The following is a 13,952-nucleotide window of genomic DNA, read 5'->3' on the forward strand; positions in this document are numbered from 1 at the left end:
TGCGCAAATATTATTTATTTTTTTTTTTGAGGAGCTTATCAGCATGATAAAAATCAAGAATTGAAATCAAGATGTCGATGTTAGAAGCAAGAAGCGTTGTAGCCAGAAGCGAGTAGATTCACTTTTTGCCAAATAAAAACTAGAGAAGAAGAAAAGCGTTGAAGGTTGCTGTAATAGAAAAAACTTGTGCATGATCATGGAAATCCAAAAGAGGAGGAAACATCCCACAGTGCTACTTATTATATGTTTACAAAAGAAAATAAGGATCCAGCCGTATACAGCACTCTTGCTTGTGACATTTAATTGCACCTCTAAGTAGACTGATGCTAATTAATACTACCGGACCCAATTACCCTATTTATTCATTGGGAAAAATTGATATTTGTGTTATTTCATGCAGTATAACTTTTTAAGGAGTTATAGATGCTTTGCATAGGGCATAAATATGACAATTATCCTTTTCTTATTGTTATGTTGAAATCATCAGTGCATATGACATGAGAGAGTAGTTTTTGCATTTCAGTATAAGATAACCAATTTGCAAAATACAACTGATTTATTTTATCATCAATTTAAAAAAAAAAAAATAATATCTGTTTTAAAGATGAAGTAAATTGCTTGCTATTCTTATGCAGCATATTTAATGCTATTTTATATAGTGAAATAAAATAATTCAGTGAAGCTTACATATATGTACATAATATTTTTGCTCACTGCAATGCTTTGCGCTGGTTTGTTTTTTGAATATTTGTATAGCTTTTACAAGAAATTAAGCAAAGGTGTTTTACATAAATTTAACCCAATATTATTATTATGCAGATAAAAGAAGTTGATGAAGGAATTATTGATTGAAAATACCATTGGCTATTCTTAATAACAGCATCCACTCTTTTATTGCTTGCACTCGCGAGTTGTTGGCATAAACATTTTGCAGCATTGTAACATTTAAAACAAAAAAATTCATTCAGTGGTTTGTTTAATTGATGTTTTGAGAGTCACATCGAGTAAAGACAAATCAAAGTTACCTAATATTACTCTATTTAGCGAAAAATCATAATTTCTCACTTTACAAACTCCTGTAGACATTTATGATGAAATGTTTTTCTATGAATCTTGAGCAACCATAAAGCTCTCTTGAGTAGGAATGTACATTGATCAAAATACTTCAATTACAAAAAGTTCTCCAATCAACTTCAAGAAGACTTTGGTTCTTGACTTCATTATTAAAATTTTGAGATTTGTTTAATTTTATTTTTTTTTTCAAACAAACATCCAGACTACCTGCACTTTTACACTCGCACATAAATAGTCTTACATACTTATGGCCTCTTGACAACGATCGTTTGACATCATTTGACAAAAATAATTATTCCGCTTAAAATATTTACAACATACACTTTTTGGTTTATCTTGAAGGCTAGCTAAAATGTATAGTAATATACCTTTTTAAAAATTAAACAAATATTCGACTTAAAAACTAGCGCTCATTTTAAAACTGACATTATTATCATCCACGGTGTGAAATATTTTAAAACATATGTTGATCTCCAGCTTCCCGTCCGAAATTTTGGTTTGTGAAAAATTACCTCAGACATCAAACTTATTCAGAGAATGAAAAAGTCCTGCTCTCTAAACAAGAAAAAATATCACATTTTTGTCTTCTTCTCTCCTCTTAGAGATTCTCTTCTACACAAACTCGTTGGTGCCAGGGGTGGTCAGAGGTTCCTCGGCCTGAAATGCAGACTGAAATTACTCAAATTGCACTTACAACACAACAACTAAAATACAAGTTAGGGGAGTTTTGTAGCTTTGTCTGTACTCACCACCAATCCAGATTAATTAAGTGTGCGTTAATAGTGGGAGACATTGATTGTTAGTGAAATAGCAGGTGAGTTACAAGTAAAAAGCTGTCGTTTTATTTGAACTTTGTCATAGAAAGCAATCGTTACATCTTTTGGTTGAAATGAGCAAAATCAAATCATTTTCCTACAACTCCATTCACAAAATACAAAGTTTGCCGAACATTAATTGAAACATCAAATTATCACGATGCTCAATTGACGACAAGAACAATTTTTACCAATATAATGGGAATGGCTGCAAATCAAGGGAGCACCGAGAAATCAGTGGTTAAAAAATTTGGCACAACAGATTGACTGATCAACAGTCTTTTGGTTGTAAATTGGAAATATATTTTTTAAGAGCTGAATGGAAAGCTGTGACGAAAGCTACCAGGAAACTAATTAGATCTATGAGATGACAAGTAATGATGTGTGTGTTTTGTGTGTTTTAGTTGTAATTATTCAAACCTAAAATTACATGCGTTTTGTATTTTTATCATCACATTTCTTTCGTACATATCCACGAAGATTCTTTCCTCTCACTCGTCACATGGCACGGTTACTGAATATGGCCTTTTTAAATTCCCTCTTTTTTTTTTAAAACAACAATTTCTCTCCGGTTAGTGCTAAGTACAAATATGACTAGATTTATACAATTTGCTGTACACGAATCGGTCTTAACATTTTTAATTTTTTACAAGCATCTCACAAGCCAACAACTTCACTTTTTAAACTGGAATTTACTTTCAATTAACTTTGCAAATTTCCTTAATTGGCTTGTGATGTTTTGCGTGCTGAGAAAAGAATGCACCAGCAAATCTTCTTTACTTATTAGATAATAAAATATAATTATTACATTATTATGACACATGTATGTCCCTCACAAATGTACACTTGCACTCATGCACTCAAAATGAAAATTTTCATTCTAATCAAACCGTAGTATACGTAGAAGCCCTCCATTTAGCTCAAAATTCGAAAACGCCGCTCGCACAAGGAAATAAAACCCACCGGTCATTCAATTATTCTTCTCCACACACGCGAATGATAAAGAGCTTTGATAAAGTCTGTGTTGGATTAATTTTCTCTCATAGCCAACCACTTCACCTTGAGCTTTACATGCTATGGATGGATCGAGCCTCTGCTGCGCCCGTATATGCGACAGACACACACGTTATTTTTTTAAACAAGAATGGTTCTGGCCAAATAAGGATTAGTTTCGGAAGGAGGGTGTGTGTGTTAGTAGGGCTGGTTTGTGTGAGTGTGTGTGTGTGCGAGTGCCGCCACCGCCTTATCTCAGCGGGCACGTCTCCATGGCCAGGGCTCTTACCTCTTCGCCCACCGTCGACGGGTATATTCTGCCGTTCGGGTGGTACTGGTTCTTCTCCAACGAGAACGAGTCTTCGGTAGTCTTGCGGTACACGGGGTTGTCGAAGTTCATGCTGGTGACGTTGCGGTGCAAATAGTGTCTGTACACCACAAATGCAACCTGAAAGTTGGAAAATGGTCAGATTCATGTTGGAAACTTTGAACTTGGGATTTTAATTAATTAGAATTAAAATATTTACATTGGTAGCTGCAAATATAAACTTGAATTAATTTATTTCATCTGTATTGTGACAAAAGGACATTACTATTGCTTCGATAATTTTCTTTTGAAAAACCTAATTTTATATTTTTAAACTGATGTGCAATGCTTCAAAATATATATATATTAGAAATTAATTATTTTTATGGTGCATTAATTGAACTATAGTTTATTTAAGTTTAAAATAAATTAATAAATATGTTTTATTACAAATAAAAAGCAAAATAACTTTTATTAAATTTTAATTGAAAATATTTTAAAGCATAAAAGTATTGTTTATCTATGAAAAAATAATTAACCAAACAAAAAATTGTATTGATTTTTGATTGTTTGCAAATTTACTACTATGATTTTTTAAATCTTTTTCCCCTAAATAGCCCTGAATATTTTTTTTTATGATCTACATACGGCTAAAAAATTTATATTAAAATTAAATTCAAAAGAATTTTTTTTTCATAATGCTTTTATAATTTTATATACCAAATTGCGAGTCTAAAAATAAATATTTTGTGTGGCAAAGAAATACAATAAAGAAGGGTAAGTTGGTTTTCAAATAAGTGACGGAATGTTTCAAGTTTCAATGTAGTATTATTAAAAAAAGATAATATGCGTGTTGGTCATTAAGCTACTGCGCAAAATGTGGCGCCAAGATGGCCAAATTGGTATTTACCAGAGCGGCGACAATGAGGACGATGGTGACAACCGCGATCACGATTCCAGCAACCATTCCTGAGTCGGTCAACTCGTCGCTCTGTCCCGACGAGGCCTTGTCTGAGCTGGAGCCGTTGTGTTTTGGTATACCTGCGAGCAGCACAAACACACACACAAGGCGATTAGCAAACGGCGCTTGCGAAAATAGGTGTCACGTGTGCGGGGGATTGCGGACGCTGCCAAAAGTATATATAGTGGAAACGTGCACGTTCACATATATACGCACGCACCAAACACAGACACACGGCAGAATATAGACAAAGAGACAGATTGAGAGAGGAGTTGGAAACGACGACAGACCCAAGTGAATATTTATATAAATGGACACACACACCACACATAGGTGTGTGTTGAGTGCACGTCAAAGTTAGCCAACCTTGGCCGCCGACCAAAAATTCTGGCGGAGGTCTGTTGGGTTTGGCGCGAATCGAAACGGGGCTCTTAGGGGCTTAGCACATGCATGCATGCAAACTAACGAAGCAGTAATTTGTTGCGAAACGCGATATCAAAGGCAGACAAAGGGATGCGAGAACTAATGAAGCAGCGTCTCTCAGCCCATCGAAAATAAATAAAGCTTTCTGTGGATGCGAATTTGATCACTCCGGGGAGTAATGAGCGCAGCTCCGGCGGCGGCGCCTTATCAAAGCGAGTCAACAGTTCCCGGCCGTGTTGCCGAGGATTGGATCCGTGATGGATGGGAAGTAAATAGCCTATTACGTTCGCCCGGCGAAAGAGAAAGAGAGAGAGATCGGAAAATTGGCTCTTGCCGGAAGGAAAAGAGGCGTTTTTGTTTCGCGGAGGAAAATGAGTTTCACTGCTCAGAGTGTTAGAAACTCGTTTTCGGCTCTCACCGGGGGTGAAAATTACGCATCCAACGAATTTGTGAATTTGTTTACAAATATAAATATCTACACTTTGAAACAGGAAAAAGGGTGGTGCACGGTGAGAACAAAAATAATACACAGCTTTCAGAAGGAGCCTCCACCATCAGCAATCAAGAGCTGGTTGTCTGGAATGCAGAGTGTGAACAATCTAGCCAGCAGCAAGCCTCTCATGAAATATTCACAATTGCATCTTCATTAACAGCCTTCTTTTTGAAGTGCAAAAAGGAGGAAGCGTGGTGCATCATCAGCGAGAACAAAAGGGCAGAAATCTTTGTGAGGGTGCGGAAATATCTTGCGCCCGTCGTGAAACAAAATTACTGAGTTGACGAGGCCGTTTACCTGTTGCAATAAAAAAAGAAAAGCACGCTATGCAAATTGCGTGGTTAAATATTTAAGCTTTTACAGCGTGAAACCCCGGAGGCGGGAAAAAAGTACGTTTTTACTTTGGTGGAAAAAGAAATTACAAGTTGCGAGTTGTGACAAACGAAAGTTTTGCTGCTGGCTCGGACTGTTATGTCCACTCTTTTTGTGTAACTTTTTACGTCTACTCACTGGGATGCAAAGAATGAGTTGAGCCGCCGGAAGGTGATCCAGACGTAGCAGGAGAATCAGTGCTGTTTGCTAAAATTGGACGAGAACACAAAGACATTAAATTCATGCAACACAAAAATGAGAACATCGTTAAAAATCAAAATGAAAATCATGAGAGAGCACATAAAACATACTCATGCTCTAAACGGTCTATTGCGCATCCGAAAACATTTATCTAAAAATGAACTGAGAATGTGGTTGATTCGCAAAAAGGGACTCACTCATTTCGACACACATCAGTCTGTCCTCGATGAGGGTGAGGCCATCGGGACAGGCACAGGAGATCTTTGGTGAGTTAGCGTTGATAATAGGAGCTGGCAGGCAGAGGTGGGAGCAATGTCCGTTCACTGCCTGGCAGTGGTTGGGGCCATCAGGCTGGCGGTAAGGATGGTACACATGCACCACCATAGGAAACTGAACCTGTTTAGAAAAATCAAAAACACTATTAAGAAAGGAAAATACTTAGCATAATCATTATTTTGTTGTGCAATTTTGTTTTAAAATTGATTCAAATTGAATCAAGAAATAAAAATCAGATCTATTTACTTGATATGTGTTGGTTTTTCAGGCAATTTTAGCAGTTAATTAAGGGGAAATATTGAAATTCTTAACTAATTCATTCACTTTTTCAAACCAAATTCATCTCACTCACCATGTGGGTAGCAGTGACAGGAGTAACATCCTTTCCATTGAACTTGTTGGCCTTGAAGAGGGCCTGCTTGTCCCAGTCGGACCAGTACACCCAGTCCTCGAAGGTGGTGATGGAGAACGGGTGCTGCAGCACGTCCGGTGAGTACAGGATGACCCGTCTGTTCTTGCCGTCGTAGTCGCAAGATGAAATGGTGTTCAGCTTGGCGTCCACCCAGTACACCTGACGCTTGACCAGGTCCAGGGTCAGCCCGTTGGGCCACTTGACCTCGTAGTTGACGATGGTCTGGCGGTGGGAGCCGTCCATGCCGGCGCGCTCGATCTTGGGCTCGGTGCCCCAGTCGGTCCAGTACATCCAGCCTTCCACAGGGTTCAGGGCGATGGCGCGAGGCTCCTCCAGGTCGTCCTTGATCAGCGTTTTGCGCATGCTGCCGTCAAAGTTGGCCAACTCAATTGTGTTCTTGCCAGTGTCCGTCCAGTAGATGTGGTTGTAAATCCAGTCCACAGCCAGGCCGTCCGAAGTTGTGATCTCGTTCCTAATCACCACCACTTTGTCCTTGCCCTCGTCAATGGGTGCCCTAAATTGATAAAAAAAAAAAAATTAATCGAAATTGCAACAAATGTTAATATTAATAAACAAGTTCATCTAATTAAAAAAAATTAAAATACTAACATTTTTTAAATGAGCTGAGCGTAAAAATACCAGAAAATTAAATTTTATAAACTTGGTTTTCTTAACAAGCAAATTATTATATAAAATCCAGGTTTAGGCTTCTCCTTCTTAAGCCCGAAAACAAAGCAGTTTAGGACTAAATCCGTAAAGATAATTATTTTATGCAATTTCAAGTTTATAAAATGGCGTTTCCACTTTTTATCACTCCAGAACTGAGGCCGTCAGCAAGCTAGGCAATTTTGAACGACCCAAATTTTAATTTTTGCGGATCGCGTCGCCGCGGCTCGCGACGAGGATAAAATATTCATGAGCCTCGCCGCCAAGACTGTAAGCCTTTTATTCAGAGAGGCGTGAAATCCTCCTCTCTCGCGCGCATATAGGAAGTGCAATATTTCCCTCGCTCTCGTCAGGAATGATGAGGGATGACTGAAAAACGCCTGTGTGAATAATGATAGATGGATCCTCGATACGGCACGCCTGCTGCCGCTATGCACGCATTTGAACTTTTTGTCTGTGTATATATTAAAAATTCCCTTTTCCTCTTTGTCTCCGGTTTTTCTTCGCGTTCCCTGCGGGCATTATTATTGGTTCGCCGAATACGGCGACGTGTTTGCCTCGGAAAAACCGCCGGAACATTTGCAAGTCAAACTAGAATCAAGATAGATAGATCTCTCTTTGGCGAATTTTTCCGACGCACGTCTTCAACCAAATTCGACCGCCTGCTGTACTCTGCACTGCGGAGAATTCATTGAAATTGTAGCAAAAAAATTGAAGGAATTTTGAGATGGGGAAAGGTTTGCAGAGAAAAGGATGCGTATCATTTGAATGTACCATTTTTTGCTCGTACAAAGGGTTTGTATTTATTTAAACAGTCAACTCACAATCAGAGCATATTTAAATTGGTAAAGATTTTTTAGAGATTGATTTTTAGAAAGAAGAAAAATGAAGAAATTCTTGTTGTTCATTTTTAAAATTTCTGCATAATTTAAAAGAATTCTTAAAAATTACATTCTACTTATTTAATAAATTTATTCAAATTCCGGATCTCGGCTCTTTGAAGAAGTTCCCTTTGTCGTGAAAAAAGTAAAAAAGCTGACGCCGGGAGTTTTTCACTGAATAATGAATTCACAGGTTGCTCGCGCCGGCCCAGTGCCAGAGATATGAAAATTTTCATGAGCCAACCGACCGACGAACACGCGCGCGTGGCCTCCACGGAGTTGTACATTATCAGTCAAAACGGAATAAATTTCGCAGTAAAAGAGCGGCGGTGGAAGCTGCACAGAGCAGAGAAATGAGAACGGCGAATAAAATACTCGGGGCTTCTCTCTCTGTTATTTCGCGATGTCGTATATTTTCCATTTGGCGCGCGCTCTTTTAACACGCCCGCCGCACCACGGGGCATCGTAATTTTTCAGAGCTGTGGTGCAAAAATAAAAAAAATCCGCCCAGAATTTTCATCACGCTTCAGCAGGGAACGTTGAGTCGACGCGTACGGCGTGGGAAATGGGTTGAATAATAACTCGGCCTGAATATTATGCACACTTAACCTGATTAAAGTTGCCCAACCTTGACGAAGAAAACGGAATTCGAGCTGGTGTGGCAAACATAAAAATTACAAAATTTCCAACTGGAGAAATTAAATTATTTAAAGCAAAGGGTTGAAATATTTAACTACTATCTTGACTGAAACCTGACTTCTTTCATCGCGAATTTCCAGGTAGTCACTTTTCTGCTCTCGGAAACCGCAAAACGCGCATGGCGCCCGGAAGATCAAAGCAGCAGAAATTTTGAACAACGACCGCGCCTTCGTGCTTTGCTCGGTTCCCAAGGGAAGCAAGTTGTCTCCCTCTCGAAAATACGAAAACATCAAGAGGGCTGCTCCGTCAGATATATACGTGAGCAGATAGGCAGGAAACATTAATTGGGCTAATTGATAAATTTCCAAGAACATGTAACGCTAAAAATCTGAGCTTTCACTATCAGAGATCGGAGACGTATTTTTTTTCAAACAAAAACAGAGAAAATATATCTAGAGATATTTTCAGGGTGATTTGAATTCTAACACACAAGATATTTTTAACCCCATTCTAGCAGCCGAACTTACTAGTTGCAGAAATTTGATAGTGGTTGAAAGAATAATAATTCAAGGCATCTAATAAATAAGTTTTTGTAAATTTAAAGTTGATATGAGACATGTTTATTTGCCATAAGACATAAGATCTACAAAATCGCCGAATATTTAATTAATTTTATCATTTTAATATTTTATAATGATAAATTAATTATTATTATTTATTTCCTTTGAAAAAATTACAATTCATATTTTCACTTCCTTTGGTATTATGAACAAAAATATTTTCACAAATGAAGATTTAACACATATTATGAGGTATCTTCCCTCATCTTACGCACGTGTCGTCTTTAATGAGACAAGTTAGTTGTTCCCCTGCTTGTTGAAATTCTTCTCCGACGGCCCCTTGTGATTTATGCACTGGCAGTGCAGACGCGGAATTGAGCCATTATCGTTGCTGGAGCACACACGGCGGGGGCAGATGCTGAATAATTAGTGCGTGATGTTGTGTGCCTGCCCCGACTAAATATGCGGCGTGCCGATTCATTATTCAAACAATGCCGGGGCGGCCGTAATGAATAAACGAGACGGGACTGCGCCTAACCTTCCCACCGACCCCCGCCCCGGAGACCAAGTAACAGCCCTCGAGCCGATTTGGCCATTTTTTCTCAAGTTAACTTGAGCGACCCCTCTATGCAGGGTTTAAGTGGTGGCGCGGTCGGGTTTCGTCCCAAGTTTGTTTTACGATGGTAAAACGGCACGCCTCTGTGTGATTAAAAAGCTTGGCCTCTCAAAAGTTAATTTGACCCCGATGAAAACGAAAGAAGAGTGCTATATGCCAGAAATTGGCGATCGCCGACAAGTTTGCTATAAAAAAGAGAGCGTCCCGGTGGAGTCTTGCTTGGCTATTAAGCCGCGGCAATTTCAGCTGCTGCGGAAATGTCCCCAAAAGTTTGAGAGTGCGGGCGGAAAATGGCTCTTTCCCGGAGTTTCCTATCAACTTTTCTGCTGGGAGCGAAACCGGGCCGTCTCACTTGGGAAAATTAAAGGTTAGGCTCTTGGGGAAAAAAACAATCGACATTTCAACATCTAGATAAAAGCTTCTGCACAGAGTCAGGGTTTTGAATTTAAATGAAGTTAATGAGAATAAAATTTCTTGGATTCATCCTATTTAATTTTAGGCACTCAATAGCTAAATGAATAATTATTATATTCAAAATTGGTAATATTCAGAAAAATAGGACGTTAGAAATTTATGCAAACAATTGTTTTAGATTGTATTTTTTTTTTTTCTTCTTTTTTTGCTGCCATGTTTGAGTATTTTTTTTTAAATTCCTTAATACAATAATTTTCACCACCCTGTTAAAACATTTAAGTCCCTATTATTTGCAAAATTAAAATTTGGTTGTCTGTTAATAATACAAAATATTAAATAATTCAAAATTGCACTTACTTGTAGATCTTCTGGTCGCTGACGTCACTCCAGAAAATCATGCCAGTTCTGAAAACAAAGTCCAGCGCGGTGGCACTCTTGGTCTCGTTGACAATGGCCGTCATCTCGTGATGGTCTAGCGAGATTTTCCTGATGTCGTGTCTCCTGGCGAACAGCAGAGAGGCGTGACCCTCGGTGGCCTTGCACCTGGTGTGGTCGCGCGGCTCTTTCTGGTACTCTTCCAGACATTGGCACTTGAAAGAACCTTTTTCGTTGATGCACACTTGCGAACAGGTACCAGGTGTGTCACACTCGTTGATATCTGAAGCACAAATACGCCCCGACTGCTTAGTATGACAAATAAATTTGGGGATTGTTTTCGGTTGTTGGGGGGATTATTCTTGGGATTTTGAGAGGCGGCCATGTTTGCGACAGATAAGCGCAGATTTATTTTATTTGTTTCAGAGGCAAGATAACCCCAACATTTGCAAATGTCAAATTTGTTAAATCCTCTACAAAAAAAGCTTAAAAAATTATGGCTGGAATAAGCACAAATTTTAGTTTCTAAATTGAAACTCGGGAAATATTTTGTTATTAAACAAATAAAATGCCACTTGAATAGGCATTTTATCACTTAAAACAGCAAATTTTGTGTAATTAGATCAATTGGGAATAATTATTCAATTAATATAAGAGTCCATAATAAAATTTTGAAGCATTTTCACGCGTACCTTCACAGGTTCTATTGTCCACCAGCTGGAAACCAGGCAAGCAATCGCAGTAATATCCCGCAGGAGTGTCAACGCACTTTTGCGAGCAGCCGCCGTTGTTGTCGAGACACTCATTCCTGCCGCACTTCTCACCAGGCTCGTCCTCCCAGTTGGGGCAGTCGGGCTTCTTGTCGCAAACTTTGCTCAGAGGAATGCAAATGCCTGACGCCGCACCGGTCGCCAAACCACAGTCGAACTCCGTGTGTGGGTCGCACTTGGGCGCAGGCGACGCTGTGAACGTCAAAGTTGGAAATGAGAAAAGGTAGCTTAATTGAAAAGTTGTGATGGAAATGACAGAAAACTCCATTAAAGTTCTTCTTTATATGGCTCCAAATAATAGAGAAATATGTATGAAATTTAAAGTTTTTTGTTCAGAATAAATAAATGTTATGTTTTAAATTTGAAATAAAATTTATATTGATTAATTTTTCTAATTTGAATCCGAAACATAATAAACACAAACAAAAAATTTTCTTAAAAGCATTGAAATGAAACTCACTGCAGTTGAGTTCGTCACTGTTGTCGGAGCACTCCGGAGTGCCGCTGCAGTGCAAGTGTCCAGGAATGCAGTGGCCAGAGTTGCAGCGGAATTGGTCAGGTCTGCAAGTGCCGACGACGCAGTTGGGTGCCTCTTCGTCCGAGCCGTCAGGACAATCGCGGTCGCCGTCGCACAGCCAAGCCTGGTGGATGCAACTCATGCGGTCCATGCACTCAAACTCCCGAGCGCTGCAGTGCGAGTGGTGCGGCTTTGGTGTGGGGAAACCAGTGCAGTTCTGTGCAGAATAGAAATTTTAATTAGGATTATTCTGATTTAATTTCAAAATATAGTATTTTATTTCAATAAGTCTTTTTAAATAATTAGGAATGATCTTTGTGGAAAATAAAAGAAAGTTAACTCTGAAAATGTGTAGACGCCGAATTTTTCGCTAATTATTTCACGCAGGATTTGATTTTCTAAAAGGAAGATTCATTTTTGCATAAAAAGCTTTTAGCTCCGCGTGATTTTATTACGCACAAGAGACTTTCAACAAAAGGTCTTTAATTTTTACGCGCTTGGAAGGGCTTTTTGCCGCGAAATTCTTACTGCTCGATCTCTCGTCATCGCGCAGTCAGCGGGAAGAAGATAAAAGTAGTGTAATTACGCGTTTGCACAAAGAGGCTGGTTGCACACCCACGCGACCGCATGAAATGCAGAAAATGCTTCGCGAATTTTGTTGGCGAAAGGAGAAAGCGCGTTTGCCGGAGGTGCTCATCAAGAGTTGCCCACCCACCCCTTTGAAGTGCCGCGAGTGAGCACGAATGGGCCAAATAGCGAACGTGTACCGGCTTTATTTCGAGGCCATTTTGCTTTGGCTGTAAAACACGGCTCGTGTCCTGTCTTTATGTGAGGCTCTCTCTTGCTGGTCTAGAGAGAGAATTCGCAGTTCTAGTTAGCATGTTTTGCGAAGTCGACGCCGTGGGCTGCACCGAGCTCACGTCTCTGCATTATTTTACGGCAGCGGAATTATTAGGAGCCCCGAGCCTCACTTCATGACAGACACGTTGCTCGCTTCAAGAAGCTGCAGTGCTAATTCGCCCAGCCCGCGTTCGCCCCCGTGGCGAGAAATTCTGCTCCGATGCACGATCAAAAATCTCGTTGCGGAAACAAGGCGAACCGCCGCCGCGGCTTTTTATTGCACGACGCGCCCGTAAATCTTAATTAATGGGGCGCCGGTGTCTGACGGAGATAAAGCTGCCGTCATTTGACCAATTGGAGAAATAAGTTAGTGTAGAGGATGAACGATTGAACAAGAAAATTTAAGATTATTTAGAGATGTGGATCTAATATTGAATATTAGGAATATTAATAAAATTGAATTTTATTCTTAAAGAGAAAGATCTAACCCAGAGGGAAGTAAGTTTTCCTTGTAGAAATTTAAAATTTTACATGACTCGGAATTATTTATATCTTTGATAATCCGAATATTGTTTAACATAAAGACACCATCTGGATACCCCAAGATTATTTAAATCCAAATTGTAATGAAAATAAAATGAAATTTATTATTATAATATGTAATAAAAGAACAATATATTATAATAAACTAGACCTTTAAAAACTACAAATAATATGTTTTAAATGTAAATTCAATTAAATTTTACTTTATATTTATAAATATATGCGACAGAACTAATTTAAAGCAATTATTTTCCCTCACCAGATTTAACAAATTTTACATGTAATGAAATATTTTAACTGTTTCCTCTTTTCTCCTTTCTAGATTAATTCAGGGCCATGAAGGTCGGCTGGATTTTATTAAGGAAAACCGAGACAATTGGTGTTTGTTGGAAGAGATGCAAAAGTGAAATATCCTCTCTTCCTCCCTAGAGAGTGCAGGGAGACGCAAGTGGTTGACGACCCTGAAAATACAAAGGACCAAATTGGATTTACTTCGCAGAACCGCCGACGCTGTAAATAGACTCTGACGGGCACTGGGAGAAAAATGCGCCATCATTTCCACCCAGCCTTTCCGCCTCTCTCCTCTTGGTAATATTAGCGAGCGACGGTGGAGCGACCGTTCCGCTGCGACTGACTGACTCGGAGTGAGCACAGAAAGACCGACGCACACAAAAGAGCGAGATTAAAAAAGTTGCCCGCAAAAGCAGTGACATAATAATTTTTCCGCGCCTTCCTCTTTCAAAATTGCGACGAGTGCCACTATCTCTTCTCATATCCGTGCCAACTTTTCAATTAAAAAACTTG

The 13,952-nt window shown here is 39.2% G+C and overlaps 1 protein-coding gene across 7 annotated transcripts in view; it reads right to left on the reverse strand.

The window, feature by feature from the left end:
* Nucleotides 1–865: 865 nt before the first annotated feature.
* The window catches only part of LOC132198346 (low-density lipoprotein receptor-like), a 95,734-nt gene continuing 82,647 nt past the window's right edge, over nt 866–13,952 (reverse strand). For 4 of the 7 annotated variants that reach the window (XM_059622330.1, XM_059622331.1, XM_059622335.1 and 1 more), the window contains 9 exons: nt 11,709–11,982; nt 11,171–11,440; nt 10,461–10,761; nt 6,268–6,841; nt 5,837–6,035; nt 5,577–5,645; nt 4,100–4,230; nt 3,172–3,330; nt 866–1,743 (listed from right to left, as the gene is read on the reverse strand). In XM_059622330.1, coding sequence (XP_059478313.1) covers nt 1,687–1,743; nt 3,172–3,330; nt 4,100–4,230; nt 5,577–5,645; nt 5,837–6,035; nt 6,268–6,841; nt 10,461–10,761; nt 11,171–11,440; nt 11,709–11,982 — 2,034 coding nt within the window. In that variant the 3' untranslated portion in view covers nt 866–1,686. The remainder of the gene's footprint in view (nt 1,744–3,171; nt 3,331–4,099; nt 4,231–5,576; nt 5,646–5,836; nt 6,036–6,267; nt 6,842–10,460; nt 10,762–11,170; nt 11,441–11,708; nt 11,983–13,952) is intronic. The other 3 variants (XM_059622332.1, XM_059622333.1, XM_059622334.1) reach the window with 3 other exon arrangements.

The sequence above is a fragment of the Neocloeon triangulifer genome, unplaced genomic scaffold (assembly GCF_031216515.1).
Source record: "Neocloeon triangulifer isolate White Clay Creek 2 clone unplaced genomic scaffold, ASM3121651v1 ptg000012l, whole genome shotgun sequence".
NCBI lineage: Eukaryota > Metazoa > Arthropoda > Insecta > Ephemeroptera > Baetidae > Neocloeon > Neocloeon triangulifer.